General features: G+C 44.7%; 1 protein-coding gene across 1 annotated transcript in view; it reads left to right on the top strand.

The window, feature by feature from the left end:
• Positions 1 to 4,853: 4,853 nt before the first annotated feature.
• Positions 4,854 to 19,422, top strand: part of LOXHD1 (lipoxygenase homology PLAT domains 1) — a 143,609-nt gene continuing 129,040 nt past the window's right edge. Inside the window, exon 1 of the mRNA XM_009923972.2 lies at positions 4,854 to 6,001. Within this exon, the coding sequence (XP_009922274.2) occupies positions 5,602 to 6,001 (400 nt within the window). The 5' untranslated portion in view covers positions 4,854 to 5,601. The remainder of the gene's footprint in view (positions 6,002 to 19,422) is intronic.

Consider the following 19,422-nt stretch of genomic DNA (forward strand, 5'->3'; position numbering starts at 1 on the left):
TGCCTGCTTGGTCAGGCGATGGGAGAGACTTCATTCTGTATTGTGGAAGAGTCGCACAAATCCCTATCGTGACATGGATTTAAGACCGCCAACTTCAATCAGCTGTTCTTGCAAGAACTGGTATATATAATTTTTTTTTCCAGGCAAATTCTGTTAAGAGCCCTTGTGCTTTATTCCTGTTTTGAAGGCTTTTTCTTACAACCTTTAGTAAAGCAGTTTCCCAAGTCCTGAGTTGGAGATGGCTACAGGAGCTGCTGTTTCGAGGCTTTTGAGGGCTCGGGCTCTATAAGTGTGTCCCTGCTGATGGATACCTGCAGTTCCCAGCCACCAAAAACTGCTGCTCCTCTCCTTGCGGGATACTTAGCATCTCTCTGCCTTTTGCTGGGGAAATATTTCTCTTGGCTAAACCCCATTTTACCAGCAGAGGCCGTTATGCCCATACGCTTGAAGGCAGCGAGCTCCCACTGAAGCCCATGGACATCCTAAAACCTTTCCAGCCTGGCTTTGAGATGGATGGGACTCTGTAGTCCAATATCCCCAACTGCTTCTCGCTGAGCTCCTGCGCTGATGGGATTGCAATGCAGATGCAGATTTTGTTATTTGAGTTAAAAAAAAAAAAAAAATAAAAAAGAGTAATGAGTAGCTAACTGGGGCTGGAAGAAAAAGCAAAGCTCTTAGTAGGCACCGTAAGGTCTGATTAAATCTGCAATGACTGGGGCTGTAACACTGGCAAGTGGGTCCCCCAGCACCTCCTCTGCCCAGCCTGGCGTAATCTTGTGCATTATTCACGTACCCGGGAGAGAAATGAAATGGCTCTATTAAAGGAATCCTTTGGTATTTATTTCTGTAGCATTAAATACATTTATTTCCTGAAGGAGATGGACTGTGTGTATATCTCAGTATACGGTGTGCTGGGCTGCAGGGAGTATTTTCAAGAACCTATTCAGACATGGGGCTAGATTCTGCCCTACTGCCAAGTATATGAACAGAAAAAAAAATACGGAATCCTGCAGTACTAAAGCTGAGGCTGTGCCCCTGGGGCTGGCAGGTGTCCTGGGCAGAGCATCGTGTGCTTCAAAGCCCCCTGAAGCTCTGCTAACTGTGATAATTCAGCTAGAGTTCAAGGATGCCCTTTATTTTTATTTTTTGGGGGGGATTATACCCCAACCTGAACCCCACAGGAGCAGTAGGGGTGGCAGACTAAAACAGCTGGTTCATAAAAGATCTAGAAAAGTGCTTTGCCTACATCTGACCGATGTCTTGCTGTTTTTCACAGCCAGTTGCTTTACCCTCATCTTCATGGGGTGTATTGGTCACCAAAAAAAGCATCTAAATACAGACCATGCACACAGACACCAACTTTTTCTCTAAATTGCCCCCAGACTGTGCAATGAGGATGATGGACTTCTCTAACCATAAGTGCAGAGAAACATGTGTTGAAAAATAACCTCTCCTGAAACAAGAGGCTGCCTTGGGAAGGAGATTGGAACAAATGGGTTTTTGGGGATATGTCAGCTATGTTGTGTGGCACCTGGGTAGAGGACATCTGGATTTTATGGTAATAGGTGCAAAATAGGAACCACATAGAAGAGAATGAACTAAAGAAAAGGTGTGTTCATGCCTTGCTTAACAATGACCAATAATTATTATTAATAATAATCATCTAATTATCTAATAATTGGATAATTCCAGGTTAAACTCTGTACACGTTTTTGCATCCCAGGAAAAAAAGGTTACAGGTGAGTTAGGACCACAAAGAGCCAAATTCTGACCTCTTGTACTCCACTAAATCTGTTATAATTCAAGAAGTCACTCTGGTGGGTTCTGGCCTGAGTCTTTTTGAAAGGGAGGATTTGGGGAAATCTCTTGCTGAATGCAGGGTAGGAATATAAACCCATATAAATACTGTTGACAGTTTTAACTAATGGTTCTCACCAATAGCTTGGTTGCTTTCCCGGTAGTTCTTTATGCACCAATAAACCCCATTGTTCTTCTCCCAGCTGTTATTCACAAAAAGAACAAAAGCAAGCTGGAGTGTTCTCGGCACATTTCTTTTTAATTAAAACAACAGACGAAGGAAGCGTATGGAGCAAAGTTTGAACGAGACATGGTAAATATCTCTTCTCCCCTATCATTTTAGCCCATTTGATAGGGGTGATTTATTTCTGGCTTATACCTGAGGTCCTGCTCTGCTGCACCAGGAGAAAACGAAATACAAGGCTAGAGGTAGCTCAGAGGGGTTGTTCTTGCTGGGGCAACCACCGTGATGTCCCACTGGTGCTTTTAGTGCCTCGGATCTTTCTTCCTGACACATGACTTGTTAATTGTGGTATTTCTGCAAATGTAAGCATGGCCTCAGCCCTCGCTGGGGCTGCATCAGCCTGAGGCTGCTCCCAGAGGTGCCCCCAGCATCCTAAAACTGAATATCCCAGTGCAGGAGGGGGAAAAAGGGATTTCTTCTACCCCAGCAGCCCTGCTGTCAAAAGCAGGTAACTTACTATGGAGGTGGGGGTAGGTAGATATTAGGAGAACTGTTTTAGGGCTAGAAGGGACCAATCTTGCACCTGGATGACTTGTCCTGAGTAATCGTAATGCTGCCTTTTGGCCTTAGATATTGATTGCTGTCAACCTTTGGCTGCATAGAGCTGGAGCCATTGGGAGCGGCAGAACTCAGGGACTCGGTTCGATGAAGAGTCTACCTTGCGAAAGCATAACAAAGATATGAGCTTTGCTTTTTGGAGAGATCTCATGATTTTTCTTTTTTCTGAAGGTAGGTTTTGCTCTGTTCTGTGGCTTGTTTGTTCGTTTTTTTTTTTATTTCTGTGGAAAGGGTTGGATTTTCTGCAGCTGAAATCTTAAATCCAGCTCCCAGCTTTAAGCTGAAATGTTTGTGCTTGCAATTTCTGCTGCGGGCTGATGGCTGTCCCAGGGAGGGGAAAGGTAACAGTTATGAACGTAGTGTACTGCAAAGCATCTGTCTGAGAAAATGTGCTGCATCATCAGATATCTCTGCAGGATCCTCGAGCTCCTCGGGACCGGCTGCATCCACGTCCCTGGACGGTTCCTTCGGAGCGGTGTGCCCTTGGTGCCTGCTGAACCAACCGTGCCGTGCTCACTCTCAGAAGTGCCTTGCAGAGATGCACTATGTGCCTTTCTGCTGCTTTCCAGAAAATAAAGACCTGAAAGTAAATAGGGGATTTCAGGCATGGTGCGGGTCCTGTGGTGCTGATGTCCCAGCAGTTTGGCAAGTGAAAGCTGTATCATAAGGAAGGACAGTGATTATTTTTCTTATGATTTTAAGACCTTGGAAAAGCCATCCTTGTGTTTCATCCCAAACCTGTGCTTTAACCTACTTGGAAGCTGTCCCTGAATAATTCACTTTATGATGCTTAATAGAAAGATTTCCATTCAGCAACAGAGACCATAGAAAATACAGTGCGCTTTTTTTTTTTCTCTCATTATTATTCACATTAGATTGTTGGAGACTGGTGCCAAACACCTGCTAAGGAGGGTGGGACAGACCCCCCCCCCCCCCCCCAACCCTGGATCATCTGAGCCTGGTGCTCCCCATCCACTCCTGCCTGGGGCAATGCCGCGGCCATCCTGCTCGGGCTGCACAACCTGCCATCAAGACATCTGTTCCTCCTGTTCCTGATAACTCACTGCCGATGCCATCCCCCCCTTCCAGGCTGGCTCTTGGAAACCCCCAGATTTATCTGGGAAGAGTTTTAAATCATGTGCGTTAAAGACTTAGCATGGCCGAACCCTCTGACTTACCAATACTTACGGTATCATTAACTTGGGCAGCATACCATCAAGCAAATCGCCCTTAATTTATCATTGGAGGAAGCTGTGGGCTGAGTTATCCCACAGGCAGGGCGGGTGGTAGCAGGAGGCTCTGTATCATCATCCTACAGCTCTGTCATAAATTCAGCTCTCGCTTCTTCCATTACTGTGATTTAGCGCCAGGCTGACTGCCCTGCTTGGTTTACGTACACTTGAGCTACACCTGAGAAATTCAGTATGGTTTTCTATATCACGGTTTTTAATTAAACTTCATTTTCTGTGACAAAACCCATAACAGCACCTTTGAAGAAGAGATGATTTTTCTTCTTTTCTTTTCCCATTCTCAGTCAGACTTTAAATCATCTGCTCCTGACTGCAACTGAGATTGACCTGCTCTCGTGATGTTTGTCCTTCCCTTTACCAGGAGCCGGAGCCTCTGCAGGGCTGGATGCCAACCCGAGCTGAATGGTTGGGGATGTATGCTTACACCATTGCGGGGCTTGGACCACGGCTACACCGATGGCTCGGGTGGGAGGAGAGAGGTTGAGGGACCCTCAATCCCTTCCTATGTCCCGCTGGCGTATCTGCCTCTGGGCATGGGATTGAAACCCCTGTTGGGTGTACTAGATGTTAGGTGAACCTCGTGCTGACATCCCTGGGCACATGTGGAGTGCCGGGCATGCTTCATGCTGTGGTGTCCTTCCAACCGTGATGTTACATCATTTATTTTTCCCATCCTCCACCTATCTTACCTGAATATTTTTCTGTGAGAGCTGTCAGATGGGTATATTGTGCTTGCGCTCAGTTATTAATCTAAGGTTTATTTCTCTTTGGTTGGCCAAGATGAGCTGTTATAAGGGCACCTTGTGTAAAGCGCATTCAGTATCTTCTTCTGACTGTTGTATTTATTTACTGAGCATTGATTTTTCGTTTGGTTGGAGGTGCAGCACAGTAACTGGGGGACAGAGGAGCTGGATGCAGGAGCGTGTTGCTGATGCTGAAAGTCTCTAGACAGAGATCCTGGAGGTCTTTGTTTTTTCTGGTCACTGGCCTGGCTGGTCAAAAAAAAAAAAAAAATCCATGTAAAGTTGAGACCTTTGTTATCAGTAAGGTGATCCTGACACCATGAATAATGGAGAGGAAATACAGACCAGTGCGATATGGTTGCTTGGTGGGTCTCCTTTTTCACCTGCCCCTCTGTCTTATAACCACATGACTGGATAGCACTAAGTAATTTTTCATGAATTTTCTGAAGCTTCTGTACGTTATGAGGAGGAGAAGCGCCTCTGTTTTCCCCCCTCCTGAGCTGGCATATGAAGGACAAGAAGTGACTTGACCATGTGCCCTCATCTGACCAATTTTCCAGGGAGCTGCAACCTTGATTGGCACATCCTGATACCGAAGACCCAGATTGTCAACTGACCCTGAGCAGAGGCTCAGGCAGCTCTGAAAAAAAAGAGGAAAGTTCTCAGCACAGCCCAATGAATAAATAATAGTAACGAAAAGGAGAAAACCCAAAGATGAAGAGAGACAAAAGAGAGAGGAAGGTGCCTCAGTCAAGGAGGTGAAGGAAGGCAGGGAGAGTCAGAAGAAGGTGAGCTGTCGGCACCCGTGGGTCGGGAAGGACAAGGGACTCCAGGACATACCTACGCTGAGCTGGTGGGGTGGAAGGACACGGCAAAACGAGGGCACCCCAGCCCTAGGCAGGTAGAGGACGACTAAAGGCAATTGGCAAAGGAGCTGGGGTAGGTGGCAGAAGTGAGGTCAAGGCAGTCATAGAGTGTTGTTAAAAGCGTAGGGGTGAAAAACAATGACATGAAAGAAAAGACCAAAAAGAACAAAGTACAAGAGGAGGAGGAGGAAGAGGAGGTAGTGGAAGAGGTAGTTGAGGAAGATGGGGAAGATGAAAGACAGGAGAAAAAAAGCAAAAAGAAATCAAAGTCTGAGGATTCAGAGATCGATGGGGAAGTGAAGAAAAAGAAAAAGAAAAAAAACAAGCGAAGAGAGTATAGCAGTGAGGATGAGGATGACTATGAGCGCAGAAAGAAAAAGAAGAAAAAAGGCAAAAAAGGCAAAGAAAAGAAGAAGAAGAAAGGTGACAAGTCCAAGAAAGGCAAGACAGACGAGAATTTTTTGGAGATGTACGAACAGGAGCTTCGGGACTATCATTCAGACTCCTCCAATGCAACAGAAGATGAGTACAACAAAAAAAAAGGTCAGCTCCGTCGTTTCTCATCTCACACCTTGAGCAGGCAGTTATGCTGTCAGCCCTGCCAATTCCCATCTCGGGACCCTTCCTGGGGGTGCAGGCACTTGTCTTTCCTGTGTGGGGAGTATTTCTAATTAAATAAGGATTTTTACTATGTAAGGTGGCACTGACAGATTGTGTCTGTATTAGCTTTTCAGTTTATGAAGTCACTTTGCTGTGTGCATGGTACTGCTGTAACTACACATTCTCCTAATTAACATTTGCATTGTGGTGCCATTCAGAAGCTGCACTTATCAGATGTGGACAGCATGGTGAGGGTCCAGAAAAGGGCCACAAAGATGATCAAAGAACTGGGAAGCCTGCCATATGAGGAAAGGCTGAGAGAACTGGTTTTTTTCAGGCTTGAGAAAAGAAGGCTTAGGGGAGACCTTATCACTACGTTCCAGCGTTTAAAGGGTGGTTGCAAAGAAGATGGAGACTCTCTTCTTACAAGGAGTCTCATGGAAAAGATGAGGGGTAACGGGTACAAGTTAATTCTGGTGAGATTCCGACTGGACACAAGAGGAAAATTTTTACAGTGAGAACAATCAGCCATTGGAATAATCTCCCCAGGGAAATGGTGGATTCCCCAACATTGGACACTTCTAAGATTCAGCTGGACAGGGTGCTGGGCAATCTAGACCATACTTTTACCAAGAAAGGTTGGACCAGATGATCCTTGAGGTCCCTTCCAACCTGGTATTCTATGATGACTTCCCTCGTGTAAGCAGGATTTGTAGGAAAGGTGCACAGCAGATGCAGCAGGAGCGTGCCGGTCACTTCAGCAATCAGATGAGCAGGCAGTGGACCACTTAGGTTTGATGTAGAAGCAGGAGGTCCAGCCCACCGTCTCTCTGACTGTTGTAAGTAACCGAATAGGCTGGGGAAATATTGCTACTCATCTCTAAACCCTAATACTGTGTCGGTACAATAAATAGTCTGCTCATTTTATATGCACAGGGTACTTCAGTTCAATGCGTGGTGAGCTGTGCAGTGACTTGAGGTTTAGATGATGCACTCTTTTTCTTTAGAAGAGCATGGTCTGGAGAGGGATTGCAGCCATCAGCCTGGCAACATCCAGCCAGCTTGTGGAAAAAGTCTGTACCTAAACATTTTATCTTCTGGGTGGCAGCTAATAATTCCCACCCTGTCCCCCAGCAAACCTGCAGTGCTGTGGCAGAGAGGTAAGGAAACTGCAAGGTGAACAGCAAAGACCCATGGTGTGGCTCCGTGATTAAAAGAAAAGGCTTTTGACAGGTAGGAGGATGCTCCCAAACCCAGTGAGGTTATCTCCTTATCACAGAGGTGGGCAGCAAAAGAGGTAATGGACTGCTGAGGATTACCTGTGCAACTGGATCTTGGCGTGACTGGGGCAAGACGCTTAACCTCTCAGCTCTGTGGTTTCCCCATCGGTTCATTAGAGTAATAACATGTCTTGTATGTGGCAATTCGGAGAACTGAGGGTGCCTAAGGAATCTCGTAAAGCAGCTCATGGTTTTGGTGTGGCTATAGGTTAACTATAACTGAAGACTTCTGTAATGGTGCTGTGTGGCTGTACTGGGAAAAGAAAAATGATTCAATTGCTCTGATGCAGAGGAGAAGCAAGACCCTCCCATATACAATACGCTAATTAGGCCACATACATAACCTTCTTTGTTTGTGATGGCTCTTTAGCGAGAGACATGTTGTCTTGCCTCGTGCTACAATTTTTTTATAGTAGAAGAATAATAACTTACATTTTTCAAAGAGAGAAGTTCCAGCAAATATTTCTAATAATCTCTCCATGGTCTTCTGCTCAGTTTGTCAACAATTTCTGCAGGGAAGTTAATAGCTTGTGGTTGAAACACTGGGAAATGAATTAAGCTGGGAGTCGAGTCTCATAGTCCCTATCAGAAATTAAAAAACTTGGTCCAAAACCTGCAACACTTACTGTTGTGACAGCCCCAGGAACTCCAAGAACTTTGTCAAGCGGCTAAAAGTCCCAAGGGTGAACCACTGGCTGCTCCCTTGGATTGTGGACTCTCCTTCTTGAGTTGTATCTCAGTATTTTGCACCCTCAATTTCTAGATATTTATGGAAGCAAGTGCACGTATGTGAGGGAAGAAATGGAGAGGAGAAGGATGCAGGGTAGGACACACTCAGTCAATGAGCCACTGAGGTTTTCCACCAGTGAAAACCTGCTACTGGGCCATCTGACACCAAAAAGCAAAAGCTCGGGAGCAAACTCTAACTGCCTTGTCCTCTTGCTTGAGTTTCAGCTATTCCGCTTGCTATGCACTGCACTGCTGCTCTTCCTATTTTGATTCAAAACAGCAGATTTTTTTGCGTGACTTAATTGGAGGCCACTGCTGCTTTTCTTCCAAAGGACCATTGAGGGAAGTGACTGCTGTTGGTCAGGCTTTTGAGAAACGTGTAACCTCTGCAAAAAGCCTCCCAGAAGCTTTGGGGATGTCAGCTTGCCTTTGGTGCTGGTGAATATTGAATAGAGATATATTTCAGTCCACAAGCTGTGATTCCTTTTGCTGTAAAAAGAAAAGAGATGTTCTAAATGTTTTATAAGCAGGGAGTCAATGGTGCCTGTGTCATCTGATGTCCTCTTTATCTTACTGTATTAGCAAACAGGAGAAGGGTTCCCCCCCCATCACATTCGATTGATGACTGAAGAACAAGGCAAATCCAGCTCCTGGGGACAGGAAAACAAAAGATATCGAGTGACTGGGTGATAGTGTATCTGAGAAAATTATAGCAGAGATAGCGAGCATTTTTAACTAAGTTGCAGCTGTTGTCCATCCCTGTGATCCTAGTGTTAATGAGATTAGTTATTTATTAATAAGTATTTGAAACGTTATTTCTACAGTACAGTATGGAAGGCTCTGGGGAGAACTTATTGCAGCCTTTCAATACTTAAAGGGGGTTTATAAGAAAGATGGAGAGAGACTTTTTACCAAGGCCTGTAGTGACATGACAAGGGGCAATGGTTTTAGACTGAAAGACAGTACGTTTAGATTGAACATAAGGAAGAAATTTTTTACGATGAGAGTGGTGAGACACTGGAACAGGTTGCTCAGAGAATTTGTGGGTGCCCAATCCCTGGAAGAGGTCAGGGTCATGTTGGACGGGGCTCTGAGCAACCTGATCTAGTGGAAGATGTCCCTGCGCATGGCGGGGAGGTTGGACTAGGTGACCTTTAAAGGTCCCTTCCAACCCAAACCATTCTGTAATTATATGATCTTGAATTGCCAATAATAGTGTGAACAGGGCACACTGTAATGTAAACTTAATTGGTGGAATCAGTAGTTTTAAAGTGCAGTAGGTATCCAGAGACTGTTCATATAGCACCCTGGCTGCCTAAACCATCATTAAAGCTTCTATAGGTACCAGCTACCTGAGGTTCAGAGTGGATGTCCGAGACCTGAAACCAACCCTTTGCAGGAACTCCATCTCTTTCTTTCTCCATACCTTTCTCTTGATATCTCAAATCTTGTCTGTGATAGGAAAGAGGGAGACTGGCACTGTTGGTTATCCTTCTGCTCAGGTTTGGGGTCAAAGAACCGTGAAGGGATGGACCAAGTATCACTATTTGTTTTCTGGGTCACTTCTGCCAAAGCCATGGATAGCTCTGGGTTAGTAGGAAGAAAGAAAACGTTTCCTTCTCCCAACTTGCTTTTATGCCATTAACTGAGTCTTCCGCTGGTAGCTGCTGGCTTGGTGACTCCAGCCCTGAGACATCCACAGGCTGTGGCAGATGGTGGGAAGCTCCCTCCTGTACTGTGTCACAGTAAAGTGCGGCTGACTCAGGAGATCTTGGGGCTTCCCTCTTTGCAGAGCTGCAGCTCACCAAGAGGCATATCTTATTTCAGAGGAAAACAATCTCTTTTGTGTCCCGTTGATGATAAAATCTTATTATTTTTTTTTCTTTTCTCCCCTCTTTTTTTCCTGTCAAGTTTCAGATCTGGATATTAAGAAATTGGTATCTTTCCTTTAAAGAGAAACAAATGCTCTAGTGGGTTTTCCTTGTCTCTTGGAAGTTTTACTGTAGCATGTAGTCAGACCTGCTGCACTATGCTCACTTGGTCACCAATCTCCAGGGCCAAGGTTCCCAGGACTGTTTCCTAGAGGATGAAGGGTAAGGCACTTCCATACATGCAATCTCTTAAATGACTAGGAAAGCTTAGATGACTCATGATGATAAAGACACCGTAGAGGTCCACGCAAAACATACACTCCCATGCAAGGGAGAAAAGCTTGGATTAACTCCCAGGAGATGCAGTACTTGGAGGCTGCAGTCGTCTCTTCCAGGGACAGATGCTGAGCACTTTGTATGAAACACTGTTGGTTTGTCCATATTACACAGAGGGTGAAGCTGGACTTCAGTGATCTTGGCAGTGCCGATAATAATTATAAAATGAAGAAAGCTACTCAAGAAGTGCATGTTTTTATTAATGCATTCTCTCAAATGGTGATGGGAGGAGGGAAATGGCCACTGTTGACTTGTAAATAGATATACAAGCCGCTCATAATTTCTTTTGATGTGCGCCATCCATTTTATTGTGTTACAGTTATCACATCGTGTTCCTTTAGCAGCTGCAGCAAAGGGTTACACAGAAAAAGCACTCAGGACACGCCGAGTTTATTGCTAAGTTCTGTTTAATGTAATTTAGCAGCAGAATGGAGGAGGAGAGAAAGGGCTGTGTGGTCGCCAGCTCTCTCCCTGTGCTATATACAGAACTGGAGAGATGTATCACATACTTTTATGATAGATGATCATCAGTTGCAAAATCACCTCGTCTGTGCCCTGCACCCACTGATCTTCCCAAACCGAGGCTTTGATTAATATTCCCGATCAGAAGGAACAAGGTCTCCTCTTTGGAAGACAGATTTTTTTTTTTTCTCCTCACTGCTAAAATGGGCTTTGGTTTTAGGCATAAAACATTCAGAGAAGAGTTTTGTACCAGTGGCAATTTTAGGTCTTGTGAGCCAGTGGGACGTGGAAAGTGTGATACCAAGAGAAGAAGGTGGTGCTGCACCTGCCTTGGAGATGTGGTGGATCTCACCCGTTTGAGTCTCAGCATTTTCTATAGCTACAAATGGCTGCATGAAATATGAATTTTGAAAAGTTTAGATCACCTTTAGAGTTTGTTAGATGAGTGTACCCAGGAACTATCAGCACAAGACTGTCACGCAAGACAGAACAAGCCAACACTAAACTAATTGTGATCTTAAAGTGTTGATTAAGTTGCAGGAGCACTTGCTAATATTTTTACGTAGGCACCGAAAAATCTTTGGCCTGGCTATTAGACACCCCCCACTACACACCTGTGTAGTCCCACTGGAGAGTTAAAGTTGCCTGGAGGTGTCATGTTGAAATGGGGTCTTACAAATTGGAAATGAGTAGATAAAATGCTGCGGATGGGGCTTTGCAAGGAATCGCAGTGGCTCTTCGTCTTTCACCTCCGCGGTCAGCCGTTGACCTGCAGCAGGGCTGCTGCGAGTCATTGGTATGGAAAATCAGTACCGTAAAGCAGATGAGTGCAAATAAACCTTTCAGAGCAAGCCCTCACTGGTATCTGAAGGTTTAAGCCCTTGCAGAAGTCTCCGTTCGTTTGCAGGTGCGTGTTCAACAAGCCCAGGGCTGGGGCGGGGGCGAACACTTTTGTACCCCCCACCTCTCCCTTTCCCCGGGCAGGACCCAGCAGCCCCAAGCATATGCAAAAGCCGTCCTCGTTATGCGCACATGATCCATTTGCGATGGCTCAGCCCAGCTGGCAGCACCAAAACCAACGTTGGGGAACCGCTGTAGGTGCCGGGCTGCCAAAGGCACAGCGCGAGGGCTGCGCTTTTCCGGCATTGCTGCTCTCCTCACACCCAAAATACTTAAATCTGAATGGAATGGCGTGTTCAGTTTTACATCCTTGTCTGTGGCTACTTTTTAGACCGAATGTTTGGGTTTGGGACTCTAAGAGAAAATATCGGGGAGCTGCTGGAGAGACACTGAACAAGATTTCCCTGAGAAGCAGATGTTAAATGCAGGTTAATATATTCAATTCTAGATGTGTTCCCCAACCCATGTGTCCCATCAGCCTGGATTTAATGATCTGTAACATCGGAGGTGTAGGGCAAGGTGGCCTTTAGAGGATGCAGGGCTAGAACGTGATCACATTGGAATAATTGAAGATTTGTCCCACCTCCCCACCCCCCTTTTTAACCCTTAAGAAACTAAGCAAGATTCCTGTGTTTTTAAAAAATCCAAGATTTGCCTGGGTAGTTTTTCATTTTCTGATTGCAGAAAGAAAACCGAGGAGCTGCTTTTGCTCACAGGTACTGCAGTTCCCTCCGCTGGTACATCAAATTCCCAGTTTCAGGACTGCATTGGTATTTAAAGGACCATGAGTTTTGTCCCCATTTATACTTTGTTAAATATACATCTCCCACGCTCTCAGTGAAGCTCTTTATCATCATGTCTCTGGGTATTTGGACAAGTATCTGAATACTGTGCCATTAAAACAGCAGAATTACCTCCATCCAGATGGAAATCCTGGGCGGAAAATTGTACCGAGCTATAAGGGACTAAAGCACAGACAAGGAACCAAGGCAAGTCAGATTTTTATTCCAGTTTGAGTCAATTCCCCGCACAGCCTCAGGGGAGGTGGTTTATCCACCTGACCCCCAAGAAAGCAGAGACTAGTGGTGGGGTCGGTGTTAAGAGCATCTGACCGCTGCCAGCACGCTATGATTTACTCGGGTTTCCATGTCAGCTGTCGAGGATGCTACTAGGACATAAGTTCCAGATTCACAACATACTTTTTCTCCAGTTAAGGCCTCCTTTTGGCTGATTATTGCTCCTTCAACAAATATTTATTTATTCTCAGTACCTTGTGGGCATAGATGTTTCCCCAAGCATCGTCAGAGAGTTTTTCTTCTGCCTTTGGTTTTTCTGCCTTGCTGGACACTGCTGTGCAACACAATGGCACAAATACCTGTGTGGCAACACTGAAAAACAACCTGAAAATAATAATTGTGGCTTTTGTTGATGGATTTATGTACATTGCAAGACTCACTGGAGACATATCATGAAGTAGTTGTTCATCATTGCTGTAAAAGGATGTGGCTGTTAGAAACTCTTGGTCTTTTTGGCACTTCACCCCCTCATGTTCAGATCCGCTGTATTTTTCCACATCGGTTTGGTGTCCTCCATTTTATAGAGGTCTGTATCATAGTAGTATCTCTATCAGACTTGCTCTATGAGCTGCAAGTGTTAAGCAGGAGGTATTTGCAGAAAAGAAAGGGGTACGAGGTCGGAAGGTCATAGTTTGTATCCATTAATATTTGTTGTTGGTTTTTTTTTAAAAGTCTTTTCTAAGGTGCTAGTTGGATAGTAGTAGCTGTCTGTCATGAATGATTAAGTCATGAAGTTATGATTAATTCATGACATCTAACAATGTGCATGTAAATATAGGTAACACATAACTTGTAATTATAACAAGCTTCTGACAGGTATCATTCCCTGCTGATAAAAAAAAAATAATTAAAAAATTATCTTTGGTAAAATTGCCCTTCTCGCCACCTGGGTGTTGGGGGTCAGAGCTGACAGCAAGGAGAGCATCCCTCCTTGGTCTTGGCTGTCCTGCTGCCTGGACAACTAGAAGAAAGTGGGCTCTTATTTGAATCTGGGCTTGGGATGACGTGGCAGACAGCAGGGAATTACTTCCAGTTGTGTTCTGCAGACACATTGTTCTACTGCAGACTTTCCTTGCTCAATGTTGCGGCTAAAATCTATATCATATTTAACCCAGGTTGCATTTTACACTCCCCGTTGGACACAAACATCTAATGTTGTTGTCCACAGCTGTGATTCAGAGGCACCCTGTGTCCTGGCAGGTCCTCCCTGTCTCCAAAAGATAATGAAAGAAATGGAACAGGTTTTTCTCAAAAATGTTTCTCTTCCCTGAGGCACAGTGTTTTCCTCCAGTGCAGTTTAAACTTGAATAACAACGATGTTGATTGCTAACCTAATTCTACTTTGCTGTTCCAGCAAAGAACTGAGATGATGTTTCTTCTGGTGGTGCTAAGGCAAAAGCACTTTTAAGTGATAGCTGGAGCACAAGTTGAGTCGAGTTTGGCTTCCTAAGGTGCCTGAGAATGAAATGTTGATTTTGCAATAACTGATGAAGTAAAACAAACTCCAAACCACAACTAGTCTGCCTGTGGGAACAGACGGGACAGTATTCAGCTTTGGATTTAAATTTTAAGAGATAAATGATGTTTCAGAGCTCAAGAGAATCCTTTCTGCATGTAGTAGTGGTAAGTTTGCAGGAAACTTCCCTAATTCATGTCTGTGAAGTGTCTCAAAATGCAAGATACTATTAATTCTGCAATTCTTTAATCTATGAATAACAAAATGTATAACAGTGTGCAGACAGTCCAAATATTCATGGAAAAAAAATCCCTCTCTTTTGCTTTGAATAATTAATTTGGCATCCATGCTGGACTCAAAAGCTGCTTTCGCTAAAGCATATAAAGAGCAAGCAATCTCTCATAGTGTGTGAGGCCCAAATCTGTTCACAGTTTTGCCAATATGAATCCAAAGTCATTGTGCTCAAGTCAATAAAGTTAGTCAGGATTTGCCCCAGAGTGACTGAGAGAAGAATTTGACTCATTTTGTGTATGACAAGAGATTATTGCCCAAATTGTGGCTTGATAAAAACAAACAAGGGCTGATTTCAAAGGCCCATCTTCACGGTGGGTAAAGGACGGTCCTGATAAAACTGTAACCACAGTAAGTATTTAACTGCTGTGTTCATGTGCATAGAGCATCATTTTGGCAACCATAACCCGTAATAGTCAGCACAGACCCTTAAAGACTTCCAAGTATTTTGCATAAATGTCAAGGTACTCTTCAGGTGCTCCAAGGCAAACACACGCTGAAGTGCTTCAGTAGGAGCCGGAGTGATTGCTGCTTTGCATGAATCAACATTAAGTGAATACTGAGAATAATTGGTGAATTCCCAACTGGAAATACGGTGAAGTGCAAACAACCATTACTGCCGCTGAGGTAAATGCATCCTGCTGAACGGGCGCATCCGACGGTAGCTCTGATAGCCACAGCTTCAAAGCAGTTTGTGTTGCTTTGGGTTTATATTCAAGATGAAGGCAGCATCTCCCTGGTTTCTTCCACTGCTTTGGTGTAGGAGGGTTTAGTTCTTGCTCATCTTGTGCATGCAGCCTGGAGGTGTGGGTCTGTGGACCTTTGAGGAAGCAGGTAGTGATGAAGGAGGTGAGGTTTGCTGTGGGAGTGGTGTATGATGGTACGTGATGGATTAGCTCGGAGAGGAGTAAAAGGCAGAGATACTGCAGGGTGGCAGGCTGCCTCCAGGACTCCGGTGCTTCTGTGGACACTAGGATTTTCATGTCTACATCTACCTTGGAGCTTTCATCCCTTTCGTTTCCCTGGCCGTGCTCACGGCATGGCTCAGCTCTTGTTTCTGCTTTCATTCTTCCTTACCCAAACTCTTCGATGACTCCTCCCTAGCTTTGCTGTCTTATTCCACCTGTTTAATCATTCTTGTGGCATAACCCTTATTTTTTTTGTACCAAGGGCCACTCTGACTAGACAACAGTTAGGTACCATCATGAGCTCCAGCTCAGTTCTCCATATTCACCGTATGAGGACATGACCTGAAGGGATCTGCAGTCACTGCCATAATTAGTGCTAAGCAGTCCCATGTTGTCAGACTCAGAAAAACCTGAATTTATCAGCCAAATCACTCTTCTGCCCTGAAGATATTCCTTCCTTGTGGAGCTGAGGGATTTTTGCATGCTCTTAGCTAGAGGAACTCAGTCTCCACTTGTCAGTCTTTACAGCTTTACAATAATTTTAGTACCCATTTTGAAGCAAGTGTTTCTCTATTCTGGCCATTGAACGGACAGGCTTATAGTATCAGCTCTTTCTGCAAGACAGGGAAATGGATGTAAGTTCTTCCAGCAACACTGCAATGTAACTTGATACTGATTTTATGCTGTCTGTATCTTGCACTTGAAATGACCATTTTTGAATGCTTATTTTTGCAAAGAAACTAGTGTCTATTATTTCCTTTATTGAGCTTGTATATGCCCACGAAAAGCAGTAATGGGTTTGCAGTCCATAGCAAATCAGTTCTGTTTAGCTTGCTGAAACTTTCTCCCTTTTCCAAAATCCTCATGCTGGATAGCTGAACAGTGGAGTCAGCTGGGGATTCAATATCTACCAGATGAGATAAGTGGACCAAATTCCACTTGATTGAGATAATATTTGGAACAAAAGGGTCTGTATCAGTGGCTGTATTAAAATCTTTGTATTGACTCTGCCTAGCCCACTGGGAGAAAAGCAAGATTTGGAGACTGGCCTGAAAGTCAAGCATTCCCCTACTAACACTATAGATTACTGTAACTTGGCCATGTTCTGGGCACTCAGAATAGACTTATCTTGACCATGGGGGTGAGATTGTTCGCCAATTGAAAGCATCCAAATGTAGGTGTCTTCCTGTGAGCAGTGGCCCATGGAGCAGGACAGCATTCAAACTGGGATCCAGTGCTCTCCCTTTTGCTTTCATGACCTCTCTTTGGGGCTCCGCTACCCATGGTGCCCAATGAATTCGGCCAACACTGGTAGGAAAAGCATTAAGGAATAGCACAGACTGGCAGGAGCATCTTAACACTGGCTTAACAACCTGACCAAGCAGCAGCTTGGGTGAAGAGGCACGGACACTTGGGGCATCCTGTCCGTATTTGAAGGGAGGCGGATGACCAATGCCAATATTTGACATTTGGGGACTGTTGCGGATGGAGTGACACACTTCACTCGTAAGAGAGAAGTAGCAATATGTTTATTGATTTAAAACAGCGATTTAACCAAGTTTGATAGTAAACGCAACAGTGATTTAACAAAATCTGATGACAAGATTCACCTGATATTTGCTTCATAAAGGACAGGGTCAGACAAAACTGTCAGGGAGACCCTCCCATTGAGTCACAAGGTTCAGAAAGGACCCCCTTACATTCTGAACTCCTTCTCAGAGGGGAGTTTAGGTGCAGCTGGATCCAATCCTAGTCCCAGACTTGGTCAATGGTTTATGTCTAAAGGATTATATATGTGCAATCAATCCTTTACATCACTTAGCTAAGGTTTCAAAGTTTAGCATGCTATTAATCAGTTACTGAGAATCTGTTGTGGCAAGGAATCTCTCAACCTCAAGGAGAGATCCTGGCGTGCAGCCCGCTGCCGTGCAGGAGACCTCAACGGGCCCTGGGCTGTCCACTATTTATGGAGTAAGATAATTGACTCAGTCGTGTTTGCATACTGACTACAGATGTTAGCTTCTTCCAAATTTAGCTGGAGTCGGACATTGACCAGCACTGTGGTTAGGCAGGCACATTGCTTAAATTAGCCCTTGGCTATTGTGTTGTTATCTGTCTCCCCTGAATCCCCTTTGAGCTGGATGCAGCCATCATGACCAGACGCATCCCGTACGTCTGCCACTGGTGGTTATCACTTGAGAAGGGTTATGGGAAATACAGGTCAGGCTGGGGAGGAGAGCACATCACCACAGGGACGTGGGAATGTCATGGTTTGCACCTTAAGTTCGACCAAGAAGGAAATACAGGTATGGTGGGTACAAGCTATCCATCCCTGGAGAGGCTAAGAGATCTCTGCCAAAGTACATCTCAATGTGTAAGATCAGCAGGAACACGTATGAGGAATTGTTTTTCACATCATGGAAGCCAAAAGTTATTGCAAAGCTCTGAAGAACGTTCATGTTTCAAGTCCTGCTGACTGAGATTGTAAAACCAGAAACTCTTGAAGTGTGCAGCTGGTAAAATATTGCAGTGTCTGCTTAGGACTGGTCTCTCAGCTGACTCTGTGGACATGTCAATGGGATTGAACCAGTCCTCCCAAACTCCACTTCGAGAGCCGATCTCTTTTGAGGAGCTCAAATTTTCCCCACGATAACTTCCAACCATGTCAGACAGCCAAAAGCACAGCTGGCTGCACAGCTGTAGTGCTAGAGAAGGGGCAGCAGGGCTCCTTTCCTCTTCCAGGAATGCACCACGGCACTTGTCAAACGCTGGTGTCACCAACCCAGCCCCTCCTTTTGTCCCTCTGTGCAAAGTTAATTAAAATGGTGCTAACCACAGCGTATGCTCAGTAATGACATGTGTTAGTCAGGCAGGGCTCAGCACATCTGTCCCGGTAAAAACCGCTCATTCCATGTGCTGCCTGCTCGCCGCAGTATGTGGAGGGTGAATTTGGGGTTGTGAACCTAAAGTGCAAATTTGTGTGTATTTATGGCTTGTGTTTTCTTGCAACTGTGAGACTCCCATTGTGGGAATTAGAGAAGGGTTTTGATTTTTAAGCGGGGGGGGATACTGTGGTTTGTTGATGGTGTTGTCTTAGACACTTAATTTCCCTGTATCCCATCATCTCATTTGTTAGGAGTTGAAAAGTGGAAGTAGATCAGCCTGACTTACATCTTCTGTAAGGAAATTACTGTTATAGGTGAGGTGATGTCAATACCCATAGAGGTGCAGCAGACCGGTTCAGGAATGGGTTCCACTTGATGTAAAATGGGCAGATGTAACATGACAGAGTCTGCCTGCCACATATAACTTGTAAATCCTAGCACTTCTCTAGCAGTAAAAAAAAAAAAAAAAAAATTCACTAGAAAACCTGCCTGAGCTTTTGAAAAGTCTCTGGGAACTTACAGTGTTGTGATGACTTTTTTTCCCCCCCTTTTCACAGGAAAAACACCTTCAGCCATGTGTTGGGCACGAAGCTGGGCACAACTTGACCTCACCCCCTGAAAACAGGAACAGGGCCAAATTTTGCTGAGTCTCTGTGGGGACGATGCGTTAAAGTCCCTTTTCCCGAATGAAAGCTTGCACAGGGGTGCTCAGCTGTGTAACTGCCAGTTTGGCAATGCCTATAGGATGCTCTGACAGTGATAAGTACTTCAGCGGTACAGATAATTTGCAATACGCTTCAAGATGGCCAGACGTAAAAGGCTGCTATAAACGAGCGCAGCAATATTATAATTTAATGACATAAGCTCGCTGTTTCCAAAGCAGAGTCAATACAGCGGTGAAAACCGTGGAGCGATCGGTGGTGAATAACTGGGGCAGGGTGGATTACGAGTCTTCCTCCTCTTAATGGCTGATGCGAGGATATTGTCTGTCTCTCCGCGCTACGCCAAACGTCTCCCGTTGGCATGTGTGAATGCTAACAGGAGGAAGGTGAAATGAAAACATTGTTCATACATATTACTCATATGCAAGCTGTGGATTTCATATATTCTTTTTTTGCAAAGAAATCTCCTCTTCCTTTGAGCCCATAAATGAAATACGCCAAGCCAAGG

This window comes from Haliaeetus albicilla, chromosome W, assembly GCF_947461875.1.
Source record: "Haliaeetus albicilla chromosome W, bHalAlb1.1, whole genome shotgun sequence".
NCBI lineage: Eukaryota > Metazoa > Chordata > Aves > Accipitriformes > Accipitridae > Haliaeetus > Haliaeetus albicilla.